The sequence below is a fragment of the Gobius niger genome (assembly GCF_951799975.1).
Source record: "Gobius niger genome assembly, chromosome: 17".
Lineage (NCBI taxonomy): Eukaryota > Metazoa > Chordata > Actinopteri > Gobiiformes > Gobiidae > Gobius > Gobius niger.
The window spans coordinates 16,633,008-16,643,652 of NC_136868.1; the positions used below are offsets into that span (position 1 = coordinate 16,633,008).

The window sequence follows — 10,645 nt, forward strand, 5'->3', positions numbered from 1 at the left end:
ATGTGTCCGGACCCTGGACATATGTCGAAAGTTACGAAAGAAAGGTTTGCGGACCTTGAGCTGATTTAATTGGGGACCCCTTGGCCTAGAGTTACATTGAGATTGGGATTGAATCTTATAAATTGAATGCTACCAGAAAAATCCACCATTTTAGGAAGGACTAGCATTGGGTACTGGTTGGGACCCTCCGGGTAAACACATCTAGCACACTGCAGTCTCCAAATGAGTCTGTGCGGACAATAACTCCAGTGTTTTACTTAAAACTCCATTATTTCATTTACGGATTGTGCCAGGAATCCCTAAAGTCATGGCGCTTTTGATTACACAAGTTCAAGTTCCTACAGTCAGTTACTAACACAATCCCGAGTAGTTAGCGAAAGACTCAAGGACGCAATACCAGTGACACCGCCTTAAGGGGAACACTTTTATTAGGTACAGTTACAACATGCACTTTTCTATCAAGTGAATCCAAATAAATGAAAATCATGCACACATTAAAAAAAAAAAAGAGAGAAAAGTTTGATATAAACAAGCGAATCAAATACAATCTACTATAAGACATCCATTTGTGTAGTAAATAAAATTAAGTGGATTTTTAACCATACATTTTACACTGTAGAGATGATTCGTGGAGTGTTTGGGGAGTAGGGTAAAAACAGCACTATGCAATGAGGAACATGAGACAGTGACGAGGAAGCATTGCCAAGATATTTTTAAGAGGCCTTGCTTTAACATTCCTGATATATTAACATCTTACCCCTAGTGCAAATATCATAAAAACACAGCACGTGGCAAGTAAATGGTTACACACAAGAAAACCTCAACCGTACTCAACTGAACTCAAGACTATGCCCAAAAATTATACAGGTGTGCAGCTATGGAAAACAAACACATAAGTTGCGCAGCGTGGTTTTATTCGTCATCAGATGAGGAGTCTCGCTCGATGCTGTAAGCCATGAAGAAAGCGTCAGGGCGGGAGGGGACGAGGGGATGGCCCGGTCTCACAATCTCAAAGCCCAGGAAACTGAATGTCCGCAAGAGGGATGCTACAGGGAGGAGGGAACAGCATTTAGGAGGACAGATTACTGTAACAAGTGCGTTCAATAGAGATAACAAGTATGAGATCTTTCTGACATTCAAGGCCTACCTCTGTCATCGCGATTCTTGTGAAAACAGATGAAGACGTGGTCAGCTTGTAGTTGCACTTCAGCAAATTCCAGCAGAAGAGCAAATCTGTTCAGACAAAACAAGCCACAAACATGTTTTAATGCAAGAGAGGCCCACAACACTGGCCAGGTCAGTCTGTCCAGATTCAGTAGTTAAAGCCGAATTATATATGTGCAGTAATTGATGAAACACAAATGCATAATTCAATATCTCAACCTACTAGTACTTTAGTCAGTTAAAAAAAAAAGTTACAATGGTGAATTTAATTGACAAATATCCAGTAAGTCTGCATCTACTCTGAAGGCCTCATAGAATTTTGTTGTCTGTACAAAGTGTTCCATTTCATGTGCTGCATAAACAGACTGAATAACCAAGAGGTGACTGACCCATCTTTGCTGCCCTCAGGCAAAGCTCCAGGAGGAATTTCGACGTAAAGGTTCCCTCCCTTCAGCACTGCCCTCCACACGCTATGCTTGCCCTCTGAGCGCTTAGGCTCGAACAGCAAGAAACGCACTCTGCTGTTGGCAGGAGGGGGTTCTTCAAGAACTAGCAACTGAGCATCCTAGGAAAGAGGAAAGCTTAATGTTAAAAATCCAATAAATAAATATCAAGAACTGTATTGAACGATCAAAACTGTTAAATCATGTAAAAAAAATAAAAAACTGTCACTGAAAAAAAGCAGGAAACTGAATGCTTGAACATGTGATGCTTTACAGGAGAATTGGGTATATCAGGTTCAGCTCATAAAGCTACGGTATCTGTGTCTAATGATGCCACAGCAATGTCTCAAAAATCCTCATTCATCCACTGTTTTACTTTGTTGTTTTTTCTAAAGCTCAAAAACCTTAAAGTTACATATCATGTACAATTATGTAGTCATCATTGGTTAATTTTAATGTCAACAATAACACATTGAGGTCAAACTTACAGAGTAGAATAGCTTAGCTGAAAGATTGCGATCCCGCTGGTCATTCCCTCGCCCACCTGGGATCTTCAGGGGTGGGAGAGGGGCATCAGGAGCACCACAGAGGCCCTGGACACGGGTTACTGCAACAGCGAGAGCACCTCCGGGGGGTGGAGATACTGCAACACAATGAACAAAAAATAAATCAATGCAATTTATCACCAGGATGTCTAGCAACACATATTTGGCAATTGGCATTAGGCTATGTACAGATTAAACGACAGAATGTGATGTCCCAAAGTATTGGATTGAATGTTCTTTTTATTTTATTTAGAATAAAAATCCCATCATTCTATAATTTAGTAGTTGTAAACAAAAGGTAGGACATTGGGGCGAGACTGTAAACTTGCACGAACAAGTCTTCATATTTGGAGTTTGCTTCGAGTATGTCACATGCCTGTTGAGCAAGTTGCTGAGGTGAGCAGACTTGTTTCTATTTAACCATGAGCACAAAACTCCCCTCCCTCCCCTTTTTTTTTTTTTTTTTTAAAGAAGTGAAGTTTAGTGGAAAACATCATCTTTTGGTATTAATGCGGAAGTGCTTTAAAGGCTTAGCCTGGCTTTTTCCTGCAGATGTTAAGAGTGCAAAGCTGCATACATTTTCAATGCTCAGTTAAGCCTATTTTCAGAGCGCCTACAGGGAACAAAACCCATTAGGAGCCACCAGGAGCACACACTTCCACGTACAAACTTACAGTATGTGCCAAATGCAAATAGGGTTTGGTTTTTCCAAGGAATTGTTAGGCAACTTAACAGGACTCCATTACTACATAGGCCGCTCTAAAAGTGTTAGTGATGGAAAATCGGCCAAGAACACCTTGCTCTCAAAAATCCTATTAAAGGCTTACACAATAAAACCTACATGCTACTTTTAGCAATTCCACTGTTCTAAGAGCACAATTAAGTTAGCATGGTAATCAAACGCATTGGTGACAACAGAGCAGTGACCCACAGCACACACAATGAAGACTCAGGTTGCCTCAAAAACATCTGCTGTGCTCACATGAGCATGAGTCTTGTGTTGCGTAAGAGTAGCTTGACATGAATAAATATCTTATATAAAAACAGCCCTACAAGCTTAAGGGGATAAATATAACACGTTCATAATAATAGTCTAGTCAATACATGTTTTGCCAAATACAAATTCAACAAATGTTTTATAAGTAAAACAGTTTGGAAAAGCACCTGCTGTTATGTATAACAGTCTGATACCACGAAAAGGGTAAAATGCTGGTATTTAACCAGCCAAAGTACAGAAGAGAGCCTTTAAACTCTGAAACTCTCCCGAGTACAATGTGTCAACATATGTCCTAAACCTGCCCATGCCTCCCCTTTGCAAAAGAGCAGTGGAAATTTCCTATGAGTGCACTGAACAGTAGCTATGACAAGATACACAGTCTGCACAAGATTTCAGTCAAACCACAACAGTCTTTGAGAATAAGTAGGTCAATGTTTGTGTGGAGACCAAACGAAAACTAGAACCAATATTCTGTCACATAACGAGCTCTTCATTTGTAGAATCAGGGCATTTGGAAAAAAAATAACAAGCAGATGTTTACCCAAAAACACCGAGACTGACGAGGGTTATTTTATCACACTAAAAGCTAAGCGTTGGTTTTAATAGTTAAAGTCCTTGCTATGAGGTTACAAGGCCCGATTACTTAATTAGAATAAATAAACCCATAATATACACCCATTGCTATCTGGTCATCGTATACTCAACTGGAACATTACGGCGAAATATACTTCGATAGGATCAAGCTTATTAAACACATACTAAAGCGTAATAGGGAATAATTCGATGCGACGTCAATTTTCTCAATCCGTCATTGTCCACAAAGATCTAGCAATCGTGAACAAAATGTTTTCTCATGGTGATCTTTGCACGTCTTGTACTTCTATTCGCGGTTCAGTTTGTTTGATTAAATTCACTGTCATCGTCACATGAACCAAAAATTCCCTGCTTTTTTTTTTTTAATTATTATCTTCAACCCCCCCAAATAATGTAGCTCCATTGTTGGCCACGGCGATTACAGAACACCAGGCAAAAGGAGACATCGGTAAACATTATGTAACTGTACACATCGGTGCTCTGGTGGAATGTGTACACCTAACAACATCCCTCTATTAACAATGTGCTAACCAAATGTTTATTTATATGTGATTAGACAGTGACCATTGAAATACTGCTGTTGTCGATCATTAAAGTCAAACGCTCGCAGTGCCAGGAAACGGCCTGCGTTTGGGCTAGGCCGCGGCTTTAAACCTAGCTTAGCATGCTAACGTGGCTAACGCTAATCCTGGAGCACAGCAACGACATACCTTTCACTTTCTGTTTTATTACTGGTCTGCTCGATAACAGGCATCTCGGGTAAATTTCTCTCTTTTTCTCTAACAAAACAATGACTATTCAAAATCGTCTGAAGGTTGGATTTAACCATCCGGCCAGCGTCCGTAGCAGATGCTCGCTCGGTGCTCTCCTCCTCTTCGCCGTGTATTGGGGCAGTGCGGCCAGGCTGCTGTATTTGACACAGGGGAGTGTCCTGCCACAGACGGGCCCTCTGACGCGCCGCTGCCACAGGATGACGCACTTATCTGTAATCGCCTGATCGGGTGATATCGATGAGGGTTGTCATCAAATATAAGTTCTATCTGTCTCTATGACGCATGACCTTGGCGCGGATTAATGATTGCTGTTTGTCTAAGATAGATTAATTCATTCATTTTCAACGACATTTGCAACCATATGAAAATGTATAACATCATAAACAGCATGCCTTCCTATTGATAAATACACAAACGAACGATTAACTTCATGGATGGATTGAAGAATGAATTCTATTAGGACCTTTGTCATGATAACAAGTAATAATAGGCTATTATTTGTCATAATAAAGTATTGTGTTCATTCACATTGCATATTGTTTTTTTGTTTCAAAACAAAAACATGTAGGTGTTTGTTTTTGTTTTTTTAGCATCATGTCATGTCACAGGCTCCAGTGGACCTACATCTTGGTTACAGTAACCCACTCTCCATCTGGTCCTGTCACTCTCAGAGCTAAAGCAAAGTGCAGAGTCTATGGGTCATAACACCTTCTCCAGTAGCAGTTAGAGGTAGCAAGAGAGACAGCTCAACATAAACTGAAACACTTCAAGACAGGTACGTGTTTTGTTCCCTTTGCGTTTAAGGAGATACTTGTGAAAAATTCCTACCATGTTGCAGTTAAAAAATTTGATCTATTTTAGCCACGGGGCTAAAATAGATGTATGTCGGGGTTCACAACCCCGACATACATTTGCAGAGTGTGTGTTCGGTTAACTACACGTTGCACAGACCTTCAACATTTGTGGACTGTAACTTAACCATAAATCTCAACATACAGGACTGTAAGAGAGCAGAGGACGCATTGGAAATGCAATAAGTAAGATATAATCAAAAGCTTTTGTCTAAATGCAGTTTGGATATTTGACATTGATATTGGTATATCTTTTCAGTGTCCTATGAGCGCATTCTGTCAATCACGGACTTGAGTGAAGTCCAAAATCCTTGGAAAGGATTCACCATGAACCGGTGCTTGGTTCTTGCTTTGGTTGTGTTGCTCGTGAGCTCAGGGGTCAGCGAATTGCATGGTAAAGACTTAACTATGAACATTTAAATATGAACAGTATATACTGTTGTAGGCAGACTAGTAGGCTATTATTTTTATATGACCAAGTTTTGCATTGCATTTTCACAGAAGCTGTAGATTATGTTGTGGAGGAGACGGGTATAATGTCTTTCATTGGAAGTTTGCAGGATGGGTCAATACTACAGGTACTTAAGTCATTGAGAAAATATTGTGACCAAAACTGCCATAGTGTTACAGGCATGAGGGATACATTTGAAAATCTAGTTGTGAAACAAAAATATTGTTAATAATTATAATTTTTCAAGATTTGCTATTGTGAGTAGATTTGCATTTCATCAACTTGTAAAATATATTTGTTATACATCTGAGATAAGCAGATTGTATACCCAAGATCCTTTTAATATTGTAGTTTTAATCTTGCTTCCATAATGTCTTCTAATATTTTATCTCATAGTAACATTACTTTGATTTGTTTGTACTAATCTGACTGTATTTTTGTGTGTTCAGTTCTCAGTGTGGGACAGTCTAAAGTCATGGTGGGGAGCAGAAGAACTGGGTGCCATAAGAAGACGAAAAAAGCCTATAGGCAACAAAGCAATCCTGAAACCCAAAGCTAAGCCTTGATGTATGAAAATTCTGATCTGATTCTGTCGTCTTAATACAGCCCTTTTGTGCCAAGTGTAGATAGGATATATGGAAGAAAAAACGTTTTTGTAAAACATAAAATATAATAAAAAATAAACAGCACAATTTAATAATGTGAAATATTGATTTAAAAAAAAAGTGATGTAAAATTGCTGTTCTTTAATGTCAATGTGAAAACCATACAATACAACTGTGTGTAACATTTTTGTGCTCTCTGTAAAAATAAGATACAATAAACCAACTTTATCTTAACTTCTAAAGTGATAGTCTGGAAGTCTAAATGTTGCAACAAATTTTATGAAATGCTAAATTGTTTTATTCATTAATTTTTATTAACTAATATATACAGTATATATTATTTTCTTCCTGGATCTCAGCAACTAATCAAAGTCTAGTATCCTCCTGCATTGACCAACGTGACAAGCTTTTCCTGTGAACCGGCCTGTCAGGAGGACGGGGAGGGAGATTGATCTTTTACTTTTGAAAATTCTCTTCTGGCTCTCCTCATTTTGCAAACTAAGAAGGGCTTTCTGATTAAAAAGGGGAGGAGTTTAATTTGATTTACTTTTCAAAGTTCATCCCTCCTAACTTTGCAAACTTACAGAGTATCACTTTAAAGTTTAGCAATCAGCAAGTTTTTTGTAAGAATGTAATTGTCCACTTAACGGCATTCGCACTTTGTGGCCACCATGTTGGGTTCAATTTCAAGAGAAGTCTCCTTCTCTTCCACTTTCACAACCTCCAGCGGGTCGTAAGCCACAGGGACGCAGCAGGGCGCCCGCGTGTTTGTGTTTCCACTCGCGATGTGGGAGTTAAGCAGCACCACATGGTTGGTGCCTTGGATCATGGGGAAAGTGCAGGAGCCCTGGCAGTTGTTGATTGTGGCCATGGTGGGAGCGATGACGTACTGCTGCAGGGACACGGAGAGACTGGTCAGCCCACAGACATTGCGAGGGGCTCGGGAAGAGTGATCCCTGGTGGACCGCTGGCCTCTGGGTGGATTGAGAGCGTGGCTTGCTGTCTGCAGGACCTTGAAGAGCAGAAATGCACGATATTGGAGCTTACCTGAAGAGGAAAAAGATCAGATGAGCCGTTATTGGTGAATTTCTCACAATGAAGAAATCCACTTGTGACATCAGCTCTCAAGAAACACACAGGATGTGCAAAATAGACAGGAAATGTGCAATCAAAGACGGGATAGCGTGCAAACAATTAAATAGTAAATAGATGTTTCTTATAGACAATGAATAAAAAAGCTTAAAAGGACAAAAGTATAAATAACACAATTTGAACAGAATATTAAAAAAAAGTCAACACTGCAAAGTTTACAGTTATAGTGTTGATTAATTCACCCACTTCATTGTTGAAGGTTTCAAAGGCCATGCCAGCAACTATGAGCATTATTGTCATTGCTATGATAGAGACGCACAGTCAGCCAGCAATTGTAAACAATAAGAAAAGGTACACACTGCATTACTATGGTGATAAAAATAGTAAAATGTCTGGCTGATTTTTGTGGGATGCAGCATTCATACATTCAAATAGGCCAGGCTAATGTCAATAAATAATGTAGTAACACATTTCACAATAGCAATTAAGCACCAATTCTGAAAGCTGAGGGTTTGAAGCTGGGTTTACCACCTTGTACACTCTGAGAGAATGGGAATCTAGAGAGATGCTTGAGCCTCTGCAGTCTCATTCTCGACCTGCCGTCCTCCTTCATTAACTCCAGCACATCAGCCAGTGTCTGCTCCAGCTTCTGCCTAAGCTCCTCCAGCAGGGCAGGAGTCAAGGCCAGCTCCTCGTGGTGGGCATGCAGCATGGACCTCTGGGTGAAGGACAGGATGGTGGGGGCCGAAGATCTGATGAGCGCTGCCAGGAGAGACTCACTGGAGGATAGGCCAATTGGCTGAGAGGGCATGGACCGCAACAACTCCAGGTTTACAACAGGGGCGTTGTGGTCTTGAGGAGAAGATTGTACCAGGAAATGTTTCAGCGCACACAGGAATGAATTGTGGGACAAGTCACTGTTGTTTAAGAGACAAAATGAAATAATTTCAGGACAAAGAAGTCATAAAAGTTAGTTTCTTGGTTAGCATTGGTAATTTAAAAACAACAACAACAACATTATATATATGCGTACAAATACATTGAATTGTATTTGTGTGAGACTGAGTGAATTGACATTGAAATAATTGGGGTACTATGGACTATTTGTGACTTAGGAGGACAAAAGCAATAACAAACCTTGTATCGGTTCCTCTTTGGGTTGAGAAAAGCAGAAGTGCGAGAATGCTGACTGGACTTCCTCCATCAACGTCTTGCTCTGTGGCACAAACACAAAAGCACGAACCAAGGAGTGATCTGAGGAGCATAGTTCCATCTTACCTGTGTCAGGGGACGTTGTCTGTGACATTATTATCTTCCATATTTGGGGGAAATGGCCCTCTGCTCCTGTCAGCAGTATATACTGAGTTTCTTCTAAAGTGCAAGGAATCTGAGAACAGAGACACACAAAAAACAATAAAGTAGCAGTGGCGGTCCTGGCTTGTTTGAACAACCTCTTCTCTCACTTGAAATACAAAAATCTTTCTGAACTTGAATTCAAAACAAACCTATGTGAATTAAATACACATCGTTAGAATAGCTTAACATTAGCCTTGCCCCACACTAAACTAATGAGTCAAAACAATGTCATGCGCCCTGAGGCTGCCACTCATATCGCCCATATCAAAAACTTCTACTGAATAGTACTGTAATAATGTGATGTTGGCTTTGGTAAATACCTGTATGTTGGGATTCAAAAGCGGACTTGTAAAACAAATGCCTGAAGTTTTGATCATGTTTTCAATTGACAAAATTAGTACAGGCTTGAGCATCATCTGAGGAGATTCAGGAGAATCAAAGGTCAACGTGAGCACCTTCTTGTCCTCTTCCATTTTCACCAGCACTAAAAAAAAAAGCATAGGCAGCATTATTAAATTGTACACACAGTGGCATCGGACTGGGTAAAGGGTACTGTTTATGCACGGGCCTCAAAAACCTTGTTCATTGCTTAAAATCATATTAAGAACTTGCGGTATGGGGCCCCCAAAGTGTCTCGTACCCAGGGCACTGAATTTTGTGTTGCACTCTTGTTTGTGATAGACCTCTGTGAATAAACAATATCACAATGGAGCAGCTGTTTTGGAGAACCTCGGATACTCTCATTGCATTATTATATCCCTGAAGTTCTTCCTTTAAGGTTAATTTTCTGATATTATGCTAAAATTGTTCACCCGCTGCTGAACACATCAACAACATGCACTAAGCCTGTAGGGTGTTACCTTCAGTTGGATACAGAGCACCGAAGCCATTGTTGCTTGCTTGTGTTGCTATCTGCATAAACATTAAAGAGTTGTCTGTGCAGACTGCGAACTGGGCCAGGCTGTTGTGTCTGAGTTGACCATTTTCCTCCAGACTTTCACGCAGAGTTGCCAAGATGTCATCCACAAAGCACGGTGCATTGTGAGGGTGGATCACAAGTGCAGCATTGGAAGACAGGTTCTTCATTGCATCTGTTGTTTCTTCTTTGGCTAATATATACAGATATAAAAAACAAGCTGTAATGGACTGAGTCTTGTGCAAATGTGCTAAAGCATCACATACCTTCAATATCACCCCCATGTTGAGATACTTGCAGAGATGCACTCAGACTGGACAGCCCCAGCATCAACAGGCCACAGATGATCATATTCATAATTGTGGTCAGTCTAATGGTGCTCCTCTTCCTCAAAGACTTGTTTTAAATGAACCAAGCCCCTTGATGCGACCCTCCCACATCCACATCCACATCCTGCAACCTGGAAAACACAATACCTAAATAGGAATATTGTGTCCTTGTTGGATGTAAAACTCTGGAGGGGTGTGTTTGCACATAGAGGTGCTTTAATCTCCTCTGAGAGTTTGAGATAAAACAGGAGGGTGAAGGAGAGATGTATGCCAGTGAACACACAGATTATACTGAATTTGATCTATTTCCCTCAAAAATTATACAGTGGGGCAAAAAAGTATTTGGCCAAAATCCAATAGAACGTCTATGTGAAACTGACCAAATACTTTTTCCCCCCACTGTATATATAAATAAATAAATAATAAATCCTGATCCTAAACATTCTGCAAACCCAAATCACGGGGAAAATTAATGTTCAGTGCATTTGTCCCCCTCTTAACCACCCATCTGTCACACTTAGTGATAAGG

General features: G+C 40.2%; 2 protein-coding genes and 1 long non-coding RNA gene across 5 annotated transcripts; 1 reads left to right on the top strand and 2 right to left on the bottom strand.

Annotated features, from left to right (window-relative positions):
- Positions 1-396: 396 nt before the first annotated feature.
- oaz1a (ornithine decarboxylase antizyme 1a) lies at positions 397-4,692 on the bottom strand. Its single transcript, XM_079575148.1, is given in 6 exon segments — positions 397-1,046; positions 1,148-1,233; positions 1,554-1,729; positions 2,096-2,182; positions 2,184-2,250; positions 4,454-4,692. Coding segments are annotated over 6 exon segments (669 nt in total). The 5' UTR covers positions 4,573-4,692; the 3' UTR covers positions 397-912.
- A 443-nt stretch (positions 4,693-5,135) lies between these two features.
- On the top strand, positions 5,136-6,516 carry LOC306977014. Of its 3 annotated transcripts, XR_013793794.1 has the most exons (5): positions 5,136-5,291; positions 5,515-5,553; positions 5,627-5,761; positions 5,869-5,945; positions 6,268-6,516. It is a non-coding gene; the product is annotated as an uncharacterized lncRNA (long non-coding RNA). The 3 variants fall into 3 exon arrangements; XR_013793796.1 differs by lacking the exon at positions 5,136-5,291 and having other exon boundaries at positions 5,422-5,553; XR_013793795.1 differs by lacking the exon at positions 5,136-5,291 and having other exon boundaries at positions 5,422-5,761.
- A 476-nt stretch (positions 6,517-6,992) lies between these two features.
- Positions 6,993-9,957, bottom strand: amh (anti-Mullerian hormone; the record flags this gene model as incomplete). The annotated part of the gene is made up of 6 exons (XM_079575697.1): positions 6,993-7,470; positions 8,047-8,432; positions 8,653-8,731; positions 8,794-8,902; positions 9,273-9,355; positions 9,732-9,957. 6 exons carry the CDS (start codon positions 9,955-9,957, stop codon positions 7,067-7,069), a joined length of 1,287 nt encoding a protein of 428 aa, XP_079431823.1. The 3' UTR covers positions 6,993-7,066.
- Between the last annotated feature and the right edge of the window lie 688 nt (positions 9,958-10,645).